The 16,491-nt window shown below is 33.2% G+C and overlaps 4 protein-coding genes across 4 annotated transcripts; 2 read left to right on the forward strand and 2 right to left on the reverse strand.

Annotated features, from left to right (window-relative positions):
* Positions 1 to 412: 412 nt before the first annotated feature.
* On the reverse strand, positions 413 to 4,103 carry LOC111298132 (cytochrome b-c1 complex subunit 6-1, mitochondrial-like). Its single transcript, XM_022892821.2, has 5 exons — positions 3,996 to 4,103; positions 3,749 to 3,817; positions 3,169 to 3,253; positions 802 to 891; positions 413 to 724 (listed from the first exon to the last, which is right to left on the reverse strand). Coding segments are annotated over exons 2-5 (210 nt in total). The 5' UTR covers positions 3,751 to 3,817; positions 3,996 to 4,103; the 3' UTR covers positions 413 to 691.
* A 3,011-nt stretch (positions 4,104 to 7,114) lies between these two features.
* Positions 7,115 to 11,370, forward strand: LOC111298134 (actin-7-like). Its single transcript, XM_022892822.2, has 5 exons — positions 7,115 to 7,174; positions 7,411 to 7,753; positions 10,030 to 10,080; positions 10,286 to 10,920; positions 11,038 to 11,370. Exons 1-5 carry the CDS (start codon positions 7,118 to 7,120, stop codon positions 11,101 to 11,103), a joined length of 1,152 nt encoding a protein of 383 aa, XP_022748557.2. The 5' UTR covers positions 7,115 to 7,117; the 3' UTR covers positions 11,104 to 11,370.
* A 382-nt stretch (positions 11,371 to 11,752) lies between these two features.
* On the reverse strand, positions 11,753 to 12,736 carry LOC111298761 (self-incompatibility protein S1-like). Its single transcript, XM_022893488.2, has one exon. It carries the CDS (start codon positions 12,363 to 12,365, stop codon positions 11,907 to 11,909), a length of 459 nt encoding a protein of 152 aa, XP_022749223.2. The 5' UTR covers positions 12,366 to 12,736; the 3' UTR covers positions 11,753 to 11,906.
* A 1,497-nt stretch (positions 12,737 to 14,233) lies between these two features.
* On the forward strand, positions 14,234 to 15,296 carry LOC111298424 (uncharacterized). Its single transcript, XM_022893138.2, has 2 exons — positions 14,234 to 14,681; positions 14,777 to 15,296. Exons 1-2 carry the CDS (start codon positions 14,514 to 14,516, stop codon positions 15,011 to 15,013), a joined length of 405 nt encoding a protein of 134 aa, XP_022748873.2. The 5' UTR covers positions 14,234 to 14,513; the 3' UTR covers positions 15,014 to 15,296.
* Positions 15,297 to 16,491: the final 1,195 nt, after the last annotated feature.

Raw genomic sequence — 16,491 nt, forward strand, 5'->3', positions numbered from 1 at the left:
TTCGATGTATCTTATTTTCCACCCTTACCATCCGAAGTCATATTCAACATCTTCTCTGCAAGTTCATCAGCCTCATGCTTGTTTCCTCTTTTACACAAGTCATCAACCATCCGCATGAAAGACGCAGGATCAAGTTTATATCCTCTGATAATCAACTTGTCATGGATTTTCCCTTTTTGCAAGGAGACCGCATAATATTATTGTATGTGCAAACATATTCCTTCTTAAGATAATATATATATATATATATATATATATATATATGAAAGTATCAAAAATAACTGAATCAGGTTCAAAGCTTTCACCCATCATCTCTTTGAATTTCTTTTTAGCTTCATCTATCCTTCCAGCCTCGCATAGAGCACTAATTATGGTTGAATATGCAACTAATTCAGTAAGTCGATCTGCCATATTGGCTAAGGTTGACATCAACACAATTTATATTCAAATTCTTGCAGTCATTCGGTTATGACACTTCTGGCCCTGCTGCCATAGGCATGTCTCCCAGGATCCAAATTTATTGACAATGATTAAATGTTTCACAGTAACACAAAAAATTTTAACAGTTCTCAGATAAGCCAAGCAGGCATCTCAAATTTATGGCACAAGATGAATAGGTTCAGAAACAATCACTGGCTTTCGAACTCAAAACAGCAGGATAAGATGCTAACGTTACACAACATCAGCTCAGTTATTTCAGTTTCGAGAATAATGTTGGTGCGACCTACATTCCACCAAGTTGATATCAGGACAAGGTACAGAATATAACCATAACGAGGCTAAGCAAATAAAAGTACTTACACATTTATCAATACAAGACCAATAATCAAAATATTGACCAGTGCAGTGCTTGTGCCCACTTTCATCACCTTGGATTCTCTTAACACATGCCTGTAGGAAAGCAGTAACAAGTTGCAACACAATTCAAATCATAGCTGAAGATTTTCTAAACAAGAACAAGAAACAGAATTTACAAGACACAATGTCCAGTTATAAATTTAAGCATTTTGAATTGGCAAACCACTTTGAGAGTGAATATATATACATATATATATATATATATATATATATATATATATGTCAGACCTATCATTTTCACCAAGCAATGTATGTTGTTGTCAGGTTTTGCTTTAATCTTGTTTTCAGTGAAATATGGAGTTGGGTATGGCTCGGTAGAAGAAAACAACTTGCATTACAAAGACTTCACATTTATCCTCAATAACTAGTTCTGGCCTCCACCTTTCATGAGGTTATACAGGGTTTCAAAGTGGGTGGAGCATGCAATCAACCCATAGAGAACCATCAACTCTAGAGAAGGTATATTCTTCTTCCTTTAATAAAGCATTTGTCCAAATAGACATAAAATTTCAAGAAAACCAGATGAAAAAGCTAGGAAGGCAGATTTAAGAATAACTAAATAAATAAATGAGTAAATATGCCCTTTTTGTGGGATTTTCCAAAACATATATACACTTATGGAAACAGCATAACATTGCTGCAGAAACGATGTAAAGATGCAAAGTAGCAAATGAGATGATATTTGGAGAAAAAGTTTGTTGGCATCAATAGAGTTAGAAATGGAATTTAGGTGTTTGAGGGAATCCACAAAATTTTCCCCGGAATCTTGATGGTGGGTATTTTTTTCCCACATTTGGTTCAGGTAATCTGATTATGTGGGAAAATATCAGATTCTCAACAGTACCCAAAGTCCCAGAATCAGAAACTCACCTCTCTTTGTGGTATTTTAAGATTCTAGGAAGGAAAGTTGCTTTATTTCCTAATTTGATCTAAATAAAAAATTTGTCACATATCTGTTACCCTTTAAAAAAGCAAGTCTGGAACTCAATTTTAGCTTTTTTCTTTTTTTTTTTTTTTAAATTGCCTTAATTTTAATTCAGTTTTAATATGCGACAATTAAGAAGAAACGCCTTTTCCTTAGAACAAAGGCCTTATTTGATGCTTTTTCCAAAATCTTTGCAAAAGCATTGAATAAGGCATCTCTTTGAACAAACGCCTTATTTAACCCATTCAAATAAAGCGTTTCCTTTTTACTAATGCCTTATTTAATGCTTTTATCAGAATCTTTACAAAAGCATCAAATAAGGCGGGCGTTTTTTAACAAACGCCTTATTTGACCCATTCAAATAAGGTGTTTCCTTTTTACAAATGTCTTATTCGATGCTTTTTCCAGAATCTTTACAAAAGCATCAAATAAGGTGTGAGTTTCTTTGAACAAAAGCCTTATTTGATCCATTCAAATAAGGCAAATAAGGCATTGAACAAACACTCAAATAAGGTGTGAGTTTCTTTGAACAAAAGCCTTATTTGACCCATTCAAATAAGGCAAATAAGGCATTGAACAAACGCTTTATTTGATGCTTTTTCCAACATATTTACAAAGCCCATTTAAATAAGGGATTTCATTTTTACAAACACCTTATTTGATAGACAATCTTTCATAATCTTTACAAAAAAAAAATAAGGGGTTCAGCTCTTCCAAATACTATAATTGATTTTTTTTTTATATTTTAATACATCAATTACGGCTTGATGTCTAATTAAACGCCGTAATTGAGTATATTTAATTAAAAAATAAATAAAATCTTTCTTTTCTTTTGCTGCTAAAAGCATCATTTGTCATTTGGATATTTTTTATTAAAACAAAATGAAAAGTTGCCTACAGCTTGTCAAGGAGATTATGGTAATTATACATGAATTAATAAACCAACATTCCCCCCAATCAAATGAGTGAATCTGATTACAGAATGCCCCTGAAAATCAAACAAAACCCTGAGGATCAAATTTTCCTAGGTATCACACTTTCCCCTAAAATCCAAGATTCTACGATCCAAACGCCCCCTAGGGGTAGTGATTCTTTGAAAAAATAAATAAGAGATTAAAATTGCTAAGCACTCCCCTAACAAACACACTATAACAATTAATAAAACAGGAAATAAACCACTCTAAAGAAAGAGAGAGAAAGAGCTTAAGACAACTTGAGCAGACAACAAATCAGAAATCCCCAACGAAAATTCTATTAATTAAAGTATAGGACAGCACCACTTTATACTTCTAACAGCAATTATCAAACTCGAATAATTGAAACAATGGCAAAAATGATTCAATAAACCTTGATAAAATTTCCAAAACTACTAGTTTATTACAAACCTCATATGAACGAAGTTGTTTCACACATTTAGGCTTGCAACCCTCTTCAAGATACCTCTTCTGATCAATAGGTTCCTCGTCCGCCCTAAAATATTTTTAAAAGATAAATAACTGAAATACGGGCACAGTATTGAAAGGCAGTCACAAATTGGAGGAAAAATGACACTAAAAATGTAATTAGGACACAACAACCTGTGCCCTGCCCACCACTTCTCTGAATGGTTAGATTAGAGAAAGGAATTGCTTATTTAGTTCCAATTTCATACCATATGAGATAATTTCATCAGAATAACCCAAAATATTATGATTGTTCAATCTGTTGTAGCGTCCATGTTGCCCCATACAAACAACCCCCACCCCCACAACACCATACTTGAATAAAAAACTAAGATATACAAATGCACCATACAAGCTTCATACACAGTCATAGACTAACAAAATGTTTACCTTGCCACGTGATCAGGAAAATGTATATTAAACAAGATATATAATCAAACTCAGTCAACTTGCAAGCACATGATCATACAGATATAAGATACATGTTTAACTTGAAAAATAAATGGGAAAGAGATAAGCTTACATTGCAAACGAAGTCGACAAATCAACAATCTAAAGCTGAAAGTCAGCAATCCAGTAAAATTTCGAGACCCTAAATAGAAAATGAAATATTGAAATTGAAAGAAGAAAAAAAAAAAAAGAAGTGAAATTTCTTAGAAAAAAAAAAATAGGAAAAGATGAAATCCACTAAACCCAAAACCCTAGATTTACAGATCAAGAAAAATAATTGAAGGAAAGGTTGATGTTTGACCGACAGAAACAAAGATTACCTCCAGACAGGAACAAGAACCTCAGCAATGGCGACTGGCGAGCCCTTTTTTGCAGAAAATACTATTACCTGTGAGCTTAAGTCGAATTGCACTTAGTGCGTATTAGGCATCAGGTGCCCGGTCTGGGCCAGAGATTGGGGCCTATATAAGCTTATGGGTTTAAGAAAATAGTCTGTGAGTTTGGTTTATGGGCCCTTAGTAATGTGTACACTTGGGCTATAAAAAAGAGGACTAGCCCACCTGCTGTGTTTTTACCACCATTATTACCGGTGATTAATAGATCTGATAATTTAAAATATGATATAAATATAAAATTATAAATAGATACGAAATTAATATAATCTAAAATATACATAATAATTATGTATAGATTTAATAAAATCAAAAAAATAAATTTTATGATTTTATATTGACACAAATTATTATATATAATTTTTGTATAAAATATAATACGAATATATAATTTTAATATTTTATATTATATAAATACATAAATTGTTAGATTTATTAATTAGTATTAGTTTTTGGACAATGGGAAATTCTTAATATGGCTAAAAAAACTTTTAATTTTAGTTTTAGAGACCCAAAAGTATAAATTATATTATAATTATTATAAAAAATTTTATTTTATTTATTATCATTGAATTTTTTAAAATTTTCAAAGGAGATTAATAGAATAACATATATCTTTTAGAATATACTAAAAAAATAAAAAAAATTATGCTAATAATATATAATAACAAACTCTTACTTTAAATTATATGTTAGTTTTAAAGACACAAAATTAATATTAGTACTTAATACTTAATATTTAATAATTATTAGTACTTCATTTTTTTTTCTTCGGTTAGACTCAAAATTTTTTTCATGCACTAAACACATTTTTTTTACTTAAATAATACAAAACATTTCCTATAACAACGTGATTTCCGTAAAATGTTTTATTCTTAACTAATTGTTACTATAATTGTTTTATAACTTAATAGTATTCTATATATGTTGCATGCTCCTATAATTGATACTCCAAAATTGTTTCATTTTTTTTATTTATTGAATATTTTATCGTTATGCAAATTTTTATAAAATTTAATAATTTTAAATATGATATAAAAATATAAAAATTTATTAAAATAATATGATTTAAAATTTTAATAAAATAATATATGAATTTGATAAAAATAAAAATATGATACATATTTAATGTATTCAAAAAAATATAACATCATAATTTTATATTTTATCCGTATTTAATATGATATAAATATATAATTATTGTATTTAATTAATATTGCTTGATAAATCAAAACTTGATTTGTATGTTTTTTTACTTAGTTAATTAAAATACAAATGCAAATATTTAAGCGAAATAACATCATTTTATTGGTAAAAAAATTCAATTAAATTGAAAAAAAAAAAAAAAAAACTTCATCCTAGTCTAAGCCTAATTGTAAATTATGAAGGGAAAAAGTGGGAGTGAGAGATAAGGTTAACAGTTGAATTTGATCCGATTTCATAAATCGTTTTTTTATTAATTAAGTTTTGAATTGGGTTTGATTGAATAATATTAGAAAAAAATAAGTTAAATCGAATTAAAATTTTAGGTAAATTTGACCGACTTAATATATAAAAAAATTATTTATTTAATTAATTATTTATATATTTATATAAATTTATTTTTATATTTAAAAATAATATTTTATTAATTGTTAACCGTATTAAATTTAAATTTTATAAATATAAAATCAGATATAATAATTTATCCCGACCGTTGTCACCTCCAGTAGCGGGCGAGTGAGGGAGTGGGAACCACTGCCAACCAATGTTCGAGCAGACATTGCTAGACATGATCGGCATCGGGCACGACTCCGTCTAAACAGCCCAACCTAACTGTAGCTGCTATACTGACGTGGCATGTACCCGTTTAGTCTTTAGTCAAATGAATGTCCACATCATCAACTAACTAAACTATAAAGAGAATCCAGATGGATTTTGGACGGCTATATAAGGTTTTGTTTGGATTCCACAACACCTCAAATTACTTTCTTCTCAACACTGAAGAAAACTTTTTAGAATATTTTATTTTATTTTATTTCTCTCAGAGGCAAACAGGGCTTAACTGCATTTGGGTTGAATTCGATTTGCATTCAACTCTCATTTCTGCTATACATAAAAACTGCATCTAACATTCTGCTTTTATATACTTTCAGCTTCTTCGTCAAAATATTGTCATTTTTCTCTCATTTCGAAAGGCACAGAGAAGCTTAGCGTTTTTGCTTAAACGAGGTAAGGGTTTTATCTGTTTCTTGTTTGCTTTTGATCTATAACTTTGTTATCTTTGTTCATTTATGTCTAAGTATTTCTAGGTATCCAATCATATCCCTTGTTTTTTTTTGGCTCTTTCTGATGGACTATTGGGTGTCATGTTGTCAACTTTATTTGTGTTTTGTGATTTAGATCTGTCTAAAGTTTTGGTTTAATGAATATGTTGTTCTGATGTCTGCTAGGCTTTCTTATTACAGTTGTATGCTTGCAAAGTTTGAAATTTACTCTGGTTTCTTCATGTCTCAAGTTGATATCCATTTCCAATTCACCTAGATCTTGATGAGTTTTTGGTGTTTGCTTGAGAACACCAGATTCTGTAGAATTTGCTATTTGCTCATAAGTAGATATGTGTTTAATTCTTGTGTAGTTTCAGCTTTATGCTTTCTTTAATGATTCATATTATCAGAAATTGAGTTCTTGTTTGATGGCTGGTTCAAATTTTATTAGAGCTTTTTGCTTTTAGGAATTTACCTGCCATGAAGAGTAAAAATTGTGAACAATTGAAATGATACAGAATATGAACTGCATTTGACTAGTGCCTTTTGCAGATGACATACAGGCTCCCCCTGTTTTTGCTTCCTTTCTCCTGGAACAAAGTTATAACATGGAAGGAGTTAAAATACTCCAGTTAATGATTCATATTTGGTTTGATGCAGTTAACAATGCAACCAACTTTTTATTGAGTTTGGCTTAATAATTGTCAAATCAGAAATTTTTTTTTTTTTTACCTCAATTTTTTGGTTTCTTGGAAAAAATTTTCATCAACTATAATCCCTTCTCCTTGTTCAGGCTTATAAGAGATGGCGGATGAGGATATTCAACCTCTTGTCTGTGACAATGGAACTGGAATGGTCAAGGTTAGTAAATTAACTTTCTGATGTTGATAGGTTTAATTTCATTTTTGTGGTATGAAATCTATATACATTGAATCCCAAGTCTTTTACAAGACAATTTAACAATGATTCTATATTCGGTCATGTATTGGATTGATTTTGCATTTTGATGCTATAGAATTTTAGATGGCTTGCGTTTTATTTAGTTATTTGTTCTAAAGACACAAATGCTGATGCCTGCTTTGTCCTCGTATATGCAGGCTGGTTTTGCTGGTGATGATGCCCCTAGGGCAGTGTTCCCTAGTATTGTTGGTCGCCGACGCCACACAGGTGTCATGGTTGGAATGGGTCAAAAGGATGCTTATGTAGGTGATGAAGCCCTGGCAAAGAGGGGTATCCTTACCTTAAAATACCCCATCGAACATGGCATTGTCAGCAATTGGGATGACATGGAGAAGATTTGTCACCATACTTTCTACAATGAGCTTCGTGTTGCCCCTGAAGAACACCCAGTACTTCTTACAGAAGCACCGCTCAACCCTAAGGCTAACAGGGAGAAGATGACCCAGATTATGTTTGAAACATTTAATGTGCCTGCTATGTATGTTGTGTTGGGATTTGCCTTGAATCTCAGAATCCCACATCGAAAGTTAAGTAAGTTTGAGTTTGTCTTGTATCCCACATCGGGAAGTTTAGTAAAGGTATAATGGGTTTCATATTTATAAATATGATGTTTTGGTTTTGGTTTGGTAACCCCAGAGAGTTAGACACCAAGAGAATAGCTAAGTGAGTAGGCTATTAAAGGGTGTAATTGGGTTTTGGGTTAAGTTTTGAGTAAGGAGTTTTAGGAGACTTTTCTCATTCTAAAAGTCTCACAATTGTAAAGATTTATTTGATAGTGGATTAGATTTGGAGTAGGCCATTTTGAGTTGGGCTGAACCAAATATATTTGTGTTTTCTTATTATTGATTTGAGCTTGTTATTTTGTGTGTGATTGCTGCGCGTGGGTATTGTTGTTTTTCCCAACAAGTGGTATCAGAGCGAGGTTCCAGGTTCGAGGTTCTAGGTTCTGGGTCTAAGAGATCGTGAAGCAGTGTTTGAAGATGTCTGAAGAAGGTATGTCTGGTATGTCTAAGCCTAAGTTTGAGATTCCGTTATTTGATGGAAAGAGTAATTTTATGTTATGGCAAAGTACGATTCAAGATCTGTTAGTACAACAAGGATTGGATCAGGCATTGGAGAGTAGTAAGCCTGAAGGAATGTCTGATGCTAATTGGAATAGGATTCAGAAGAAGGCTGTTAGTACTATTAGATTGGCGTTAGCTCCAGAAGTAAAGTACAGTGTGTTGACTGAGAGTACTCCGAAGAGTTTGTGGGATAAACTTGAAGGTATTTATGCTTCGAAGTCGTTGACTAATAGATTATGTTTGAAGATGGATCTGTATTCTCTGAAGATGGAAGAAGGTATGAGTCTTCATAATCACCTGAATGAGTTTAATAAATTGGTTTCTCAATTGCTAGCGATTTCTGTTGATGAGTTAAAAGATGAAGAGAAGGCTTTAATTTTGCTGTCATCTTTGCCCAAGTCTTATAGGCCTTTAGTTCAGACTGTGTTGGTAGGCAGGTCTACTTTGAAGTTGGATGATGTGACTGCCCTGTTGCGTGAGAATAAAGGTTTATGGGAGCTCAGAACTCATCACCTGGGGGGAGTACACTAGCTGTAGAGGGTTTTGATCGAGGGAGGACTCAAAAGAGGATTGATGGATCAAGATGGAGATCCAAGTCAAGAGACAGAGATTACAGTGATGTAGAATGTTATTATTGTGGTGGGAAGGGACATATCCAAGTGCGCTGCAGGAAGCTGAGAAGGGATATGGCTGCTTTTAAAAGGGCGAATGATGAGAAGAAATCAGATGAAGAAAAGAGTGATACTGTTGCTGTCGTGTCTGATGATGATGATGTTGTTTTGACAACTTGTGTGGATGAGACTCAGACTTTGAAAAGTGATAAAGGTTGGGTTTTAGATTCAGCTGCTACAGTTCATGTTTGCAATGATAGGAGCTGCTTTGTGGAGTTGAATGAGAATGAAAAGTATGGGGATATTGTGATTGCTAACAAAGAAAAGGTGCAGATTCAAGGCATTGGGAGTGTTCGCCTTAGATCTCACAATGGTGTTATTAGGACACTTCATCATGTAAGGTATGTACCAAATTGTCACTACAATTTGATTGCTTTGGGTGAGTTAGCTTCTCGGGGGTACACATTTTATGGTAGTAATGATTGGTTGAAAGTGTATAAGAATGGTAGTGTGATTCTACAAGGGAATAGGGTCAATCACTTGTACATGTTTGATGGAGGCTCAGTTGCTGAGATGCCTGTGATGAAAGAAAAGAAGAAAGGTAAGCATGTTAGCTTTGCAGATACTATTGAAGTGTTTGGAGATTCAAGTCAAGGGAGGATTTGTTGGGATTTGCCTTGAATCTCAGAATCCCACATCGAAAGTTAAGTAAGTTTGAGTTTGTCTTGTATCCCACATCGGGAAGTTTAGTAAAGGTATAATGGGTTTCATATTTATAAATATGATGTTTTGGTTTTGGTTTGGTAACCCCAGAGAGTTAGACACCAAGAGAATAGCTAAGTGAGTAGGCTATTAAAGGGTGTAATTGGGTTTTGGGTTAAGTTTTGAGTAAGGAGTTTTAGGAGACTTTTCTCATTCTAAAAGTCTCACAATTGTAAAGATTTATTTGATAGTGGATTAGATTTGGAGTAGGCCATTTTGAGTTGGGCTGAACCAAATATATTTGTGTTTTCTTATTATTGATTTGAGCTTGTTATTTTGTGTGTGATTGCTGCGCGTGGGTATTGTTGTTTTTCCCAACATGTTGCTATTCAGGCAGTTCTTTCACTTTATGCCAGTGGTCGTACAACAGGTATCTATTTATAGATTCGATAACTGGTTTTGGTTGTATTCTACAGGTCATTGATTCTGAAATAACTTTAGCTTTACGGTCACTTGGCATTGCTATTGATGCTATTTTGTTACTTAATATTGCAAACTGGAAATTGGCATGAAGATTGTGTTTTGTATGTTTTCCTTTCATCTATTATTAACTCTATTCTCATATATTTGAATAGGTATTGTATTGGATTCTGGTGATGGTGTGAGCCACACGGTGCCAATTTATGAAGGCTATGCCCTCCCCCATGCTATTCTCCGGTTAGACCTTGCTGGTCGTGATCTTACAGATTCCTTGATGACGATCTTAACAGAGAGAGGGTATTCTTTCACAACGACGGCAGAACGAGAAATTGTTTGTGCAGAACGAGAAATTGTTCGTGACATGAAAGAAAAACTTGCTTATGTTGCTTTTGATTATGAGCAAGAATTGGAGACTGCCAAGAGTAGCTCTGCTATTGAAAAGAGTTATGAATTGCCTGATGGGCAAGTGATCACAATTGGAGCAGAGAGGTTCTGTTGCCCTGAAGTACTCTTCCAGCCATCTCTGATTGGAATGGAAGCTGCTGGAATCCATGAAACTACGTACAACTCTATCATGAAGTGTGATGTTGATATCAGGAAGGATCTGTACGGAAACATTGTGCTTAGCGGTGGATCAACCATGTTCCCTGGTATTGCTGATAGGATGAGCAAAGAAATCACCGCACTTGCCCCTAGCAGCATGAAGATCAAGGTGGTTGCACCTCCCGACAGAAAATACAGTGTCTGGATCGGAGGATCCATTTTAGCATCTCTCAGCACCTTCCAGCAGGTAACTTTTGTGCTTGGACTTCTAGTTTTCCAAGTATAGACAGCTCTTGTGAACAGGTGTACTGGGGTTGAAAGTAATTGACATCCATTGCTTATATTCTATTTTTCTATGCTACAGATGTGGATTTCCAAGGGTGAGTATGATGAATCAGGTCCTGCTATTGTTCACCGGAAGTGCTTCTGATTTGGATGATTTCAAGTCTGCATTATTCAGTTATGTGTCTATGTGAGTTCAGTTTGGTTTGACCTCTGAAGCAAGCTTTGGTTTATCAGTGGAGGAAAGACGCTGCTATAGATATAGTTGATGCTTTGAGTGCTCTCTCATTAGATTTCAGCTTTTAGATGGCAAAATTACCATTGGCATTGAGTAGCTTGTATGGAACTTGATAGTTGCTTTGGTCTATTAGTTTTCTGTTAGGCCAAGAATTCTTTTTGGTGCTTTCTTGTTGGATCATTTACCCCAAAATGAAAATTTTTTTTCTCTAATTTTCGTTTTGGATTGGTGACAAATTATAAGAACTAGAAATAATTTGCTAGTGCAAGGGTAAATTTCTTTTATTTGAATGATTTTTATTTTATTTTATTTTAAGAATAATACTCAAATGAATCCTCAAATTTTATTAAAAATTTGAAAACACAATTTTCCATTTTTCATTATACAAAATTTTATAGAAGGATCAAAATAGAATTATTTTTTAAAAAAATTAGAGATTCAAATGAACCAATTCAAAAATTAAGAATTAAAGTGAAATTAAAACCAAAATAATAATAATAATAAAGATCATGAATGAAATTTACCTAATCCATTAATTCATAACAAAAACATTACATGGATACAACTTTACATATATAAATGTAGATACACTTAGAGATTTCCGTAGGCAAATTAAAAAGTTGTCAAACTACATATACCACACAAGTATGTACTATTTTCTTGCTTGATCTTCACCAACCTCCATTAATTTGAGACATGATCCAAGTAGTAAACTAGCTTGACCAGTGGTAAGCAAATTCCCAGAATCCGGTTTGTCCATTCAACCCATACATGCCTTCACCAGCAACCAACCAAGAACATTGGGTCTCACATCGGGCAAAGTCCCTGTCAAAGGAATATGCATCAAAATGGAATTGTGGCACATCATCCCAACCCATGTCACAGTAAAACAACGTACTTCCCCAAACATTGACAGAGAAATCCCATCCAAATTCACTCCCATCGCCAACGTTTTGCTCCCCGAGGTCATCATCTTTTGATTGGCAATGTAAGGTTATGTTTTTCCCACTGCCTAATCTGTTCTTGATGCTTGCATGCACATCATCTGAATGAACTGAAGTGCAAAAACTTAATATCAGAACAATCACCAGAGCATTACCAAATATCAGAGCTGAAGCATGCATTTTAAGTATATGGTAGTAATTGATGACAGATGCTCTATTAGTGTTCATATATATTTAATGCTTAATGTAATCTGATAGCTAAGTAATAAATTTTGTCATTGGGATTGCCGAGCTTTCCTTTTCCCATGCAAACTGTTATATCAGCCCCACCGTAGAGTTTAGAATAGCAAATGACAGAAACGGACTTTTCTATGATAAAAATATTGTTAAATCTTGTAAAGCCTGCTTACCGGTTGAAGCCTCCAATGCCTTATTGATTATTTTTTTTTTTTACAGAAGAGATTGCAGTTTAGAAATAAAATAAAAGATTGTATATTTTCAAATTTGAATCTTAAACTTGTTGAGATCCATTTGATTGTATATTTATTTTCTACATATGATCATGGGCAGCCTGACAACTTCCCCCATGGGACTGATTTATTAGTTTCTGTTGGACTAAAAACCTCCGATTCAATCACACCAGCGAAAGTAAAATCAAATAATAAATCAAACACACAAGAGATAATAATTTAACGCGGTTTAGTTCAACTGACCTACATCTACGGATGAGAAACAAGATCCACTAGTTGTAAAGAATTACAAACATACATCAAATCATCAACCTCAATCAACAATCAATACTCATAAGACACTCTCAATCTCCTCTAGTCCTATATAGTATTTTCAGCCCAAACAAATACAAACCCAAACCCTTATGCACTCTTTCAACATAACCAAATACATACCCATATGCTCTCATACATCATACTTATGTGGACCATCTCAGTCTCTTCTAGTTCACTCACAAACAAACATACACACTCATAAGACAAACAAACATACACACCCATAAGACGTAGAGCCTCAATACTCCTATGGGGTGTCTATCCCATAAAATCCTACAACTCTCTTACATCTTTTTCTCATACCTAACTCTGTAGAAACTTCACATATTTATAACCATACAAACTTGCTCATTAAGAATCCCTCTTCTCTTAGAATTCTTTTCTTGTAAGTCAAACTTGCCTATTAAGAATCCCTTTCATTTTAGAATTCTTCTCTTGTAAGTCAAACTTACCTATTAAGAATCCTCTTTCTCTTGGAATTCTTCTTTTGCAAGTCTTCTTGTCCATCAAGCAATATCTGACAAATACCAAACAAATCTCTAACAAATCTCAAACAAATCTCTTATGATATTTGAGTCAATATTTTCAACAGTTTCAAGGCTATAAATAACATATAAAAATGGGATAGTACAAAATTGCTAAAAGCTGAAGTATATTTGATAAACAAGAGTTAATTACTTCTTAATCCTAGCTAGTTGATGTTCAAAGAACCAAAGTTGATTCCATTAAAAAAAAAAAAAAACCCAATGTTGAAAACTGAATTCTTGTGTGACCTATACAACCAAATAATGTATAGCAATCTGTGCAACTCACCGATGCTTTCTAATTGAAAGCTTCAATTTTGATGTTTGGTAAAAACCAGTTCATAAAACACAGAATGCTTGGGAATGAACGTTTGATGCTTCCATCGTCAATTGGTAGTCTAGAAAACAGTGGCTTCAGGAGAAACTTGTAGATATTGATATTCATCTTGCTATACTCGTTGTCTACTACGAAGTAAATGCAATTCTTATCAAATCCATTGAAATTTCCTGCAACCGAAACCCATTCAACAAGTAATGATTGGTTTCCGAGACTGCTTAACCTAGCTATACACATCTTATCAGTTGTTTGAATCTTCAATACTTCAAATCTTCACGTCTTTAAAAGTGAAAATAAAATGAAATGAAGAAATCTTATTATCAAGCTGTTTGTTCAAGAATTAGAAACGATGGTGTCCTTATTTGATAATTATGCTATAATTTAGTTTATTTTCATTGAAAAGATAATGATACAAGTGACATATGCTATTTTCATATACCTAAACTGTGTTTCAGTTCCCTATTTTAAGATTTAAGGAACAAATAAAAGTTAGATTATGGTTGATTAATTGCCAGCCAACTGCCTCCCTTAAATCTTTCTTCACCATTGAAACAATATGGCCAAAACAATCCAGACCCTATTTAAGTCCAATGATTCTCATCACACACACAAAAAAAAAAACTCCATTTCCTTTGTTTTCTTCTTTTCAACCTTTCTCTAATATTAATATAAACAGAAAGAGAGAAAGGTGATCTCCTTCTTGGATTTAATTTTAGATATTGATCAAACCATGGGTGCTTGCGCTAGTCTGCCAAAGGGAATGAGGGACGAAGCCTCGGCTGCCCCACCTCCTAAACCACCAGTCGAGGAGGAGTCCGTTCAGGCTGATCAGCACAACACTGAGGAGGTGATCAAGGTTGAAAAAGAGGAAAACGAGGCTAATGAAGTTGATGATCAGGTATTAATTCTATCTTTTTGTTTATGTTACTGTATATATATTATCATAGTTGCACTAATTGCCTACTTTGCCTATTCTTTTTAATGCATTGACAGCCTGAAAAGACTGAGGGAAACAAGGAATCAAATGAGGCCCAGCAGCCCCAAGCAGAAGCTCCAGCAGAACCAAAGAAAGATGAACCCAAAAAAGAAGAACCGAAGAAAGAATCACAGGGAGAAGCAAAGAAAGAACAACAAAAGGAAGAACCCAAAGAAGAACCAAAACCAGACCAGGCACCAGCTGTCCCGAAGGAGTCCAAGGAAGAGAAGGAAAAGAAGACAGAAACAAAGTAAATTCAACAACAAAGTCATCAACATGTAATAGTGAGAATTATTTCATATCACCAAATATGGGACGAGAAAGCTTTCTAATCTTAATTTATTCTATTTGGGAATGAGATCTAATTAACACCAACCAACTAAACTTTATATCCCATAATTCTAGAATCGGTCGTATGAAAGATTAAAAAATGAATCATGTGAATGAGGTCTAATTGTGAGTTTTTATTTGTAAAATTATACTTTCCTTTTTGTTTTTGGAAATCATTCATTGTTTTTATTGTTTGCAAATTGCAAGGATTCCTGGTTTAAAAAATATTGAACATATATATGTAATTCAACCAGGCCTCCATCTTTCTTTAATTTGTTTGTTTTCTCAGAAAATTAATGTGGACGAAAGAGCCATAAAACACATATAATTAGTCAAACTGCAGACTGAAACAACCAAAAATTAAGAATATATAGAAATGTGGGTTCCATTTGATAAATGTTTTTATGTAGGTTTCAATACCAAACTCGCTCGAACAGGACATTAATACTTTAACAAGAATGTACATTTGCAGTGACATTTACGTATTCGTGAATCATAAATGTCGGGAAAAAAAAGAGAAAAAAATCACATAATTGCATTTTTTTTTCTCGAAATAAGTTCAAATTTTGAAGCTTCCATCTAAGGCAAATGAAGTTGTTATTGCCCTTTAAAGTGATACCTACAAAATAACCAATTAAAATGATTTTTTTTTCCATATTGCAATTTCGTATATCTATTGACAATTGAGAGAGAAGTCTGGCGAGAAAGAGTGAAAATCATATTTAAAGAAGAACCAAAACCAGACCAGCAACAGCTGTCCCAAAGGAAATCAAGGAAGAGAATGAAAAGAAGACAATAACAAGTCATCAACATGTAACAGTGAGAATCATTTCATATCACCAAATATAGGACCAGAAAGCTTTAACAAGAATGTACATGTGCTAGCTGTAACATTTATGTATTCGTGAATCATAAACATGTCAGGGAAAAAAAAGAGAAAAAAAATCACATAATTGCTTTGTTTTCTCTATTTTAGTTCAAATTGTGAAGCTTCCATCTAAGGCAAAGCCCATTTAATGTGGTAGCTCCAAAGTAACCAATTAAAATGATTTTTTTTTCCTTATTGCAATTTTGTATGTCTATTAAGATCAGTCCTGTAAAGAATGAAAATCATTTTTTAAGGTTATTCCTTCCCCATTATTCAAACCTCAAAGGTAATACAATACAAATTAATAAAATGGAAAAAAAAAAAAGTGCAACAGAAATTTATCAGCTAGAAAAGCCATTTTGTTTTGAGCATAAGGGTAGTTCATTTTATAAGGTTGTTGTCTGAATTCTTTTGACATGAGGGCATCAATCTTTCTTTTTTCATCAGATTTTTTTCCCATTTTTGTGCCAGAAAGCAGGAAACAGTGAATTCATTCAAGGAAAAACAGCTACAAGTCAACCAGTGTCAATTCAA

The sequence above is a fragment of the Durio zibethinus genome, chromosome 16, assembly GCF_047325235.1.
Source record: "Durio zibethinus cultivar Kanyao isolate XHJ-2024 chromosome 16, ASM4732523v1, whole genome shotgun sequence".
Lineage (NCBI taxonomy): Eukaryota > Viridiplantae > Streptophyta > Magnoliopsida > Malvales > Malvaceae > Durio > Durio zibethinus.

What these genes read in the sequence shown, in the direction of transcription:
- LOC111298134 (XM_022892822.2), top strand. Translation starts at nt 7,118, where the DNA reads ATGGCGGATGAGGATATTCAACCTCTTGTCTGTGACAATGGAACTGGA. An exon ending in TGCCAGTGGTCGTACAACAG is followed by an intron (nt 10,081 to 10,285) that starts GTATCTATTTAT and finishes ATATTTGAATAG; the next exon opens with GTATTGTATTGGATTCTGGT. An exon ending in CTCTCAGCACCTTCCAGCAG is followed by an intron (nt 10,921 to 11,037) that starts GTAACTTTTGTG and finishes TCTATGCTACAG; the next exon opens with ATGTGGATTTCCAAGGGTGA.
- LOC111298424 (XM_022893138.2), top strand. Translation starts at nt 14,514, where the DNA reads ATGGGTGCTTGCGCTAGTCTGCCAAAGGGAATGAGGGACGAAGCCTCG. An exon ending in CTAATGAAGTTGATGATCAG is followed by an intron (nt 14,682 to 14,776) that starts GTATTAATTCTA and finishes ATGCATTGACAG; the next exon opens with CCTGAAAAGACTGAGGGAAA.
- LOC111298132 (XM_022892821.2), bottom strand. An exon ending in AACAACTTCGTTCATATGAG is followed by an intron (nt 892 to 3,168) that starts GTTTGTAATAAA and finishes GCTTTCCTACAG; the next exon opens with GCATGTGTTAAGAGAATCCA. An exon ending in GGTCTTGTATTGATAAATGT is followed by an intron (nt 725 to 801) that starts GTAAGTACTTTT and finishes GGTGGAATGTAG; the next exon opens with GTCGCACCAACATTATTCTC.
- LOC111298761 (XM_022893488.2), bottom strand. Translation starts at nt 12,365, where the DNA reads ATGAACACTAATAGAGCATCTGTCATCAATTACTACCATATACTTAAA.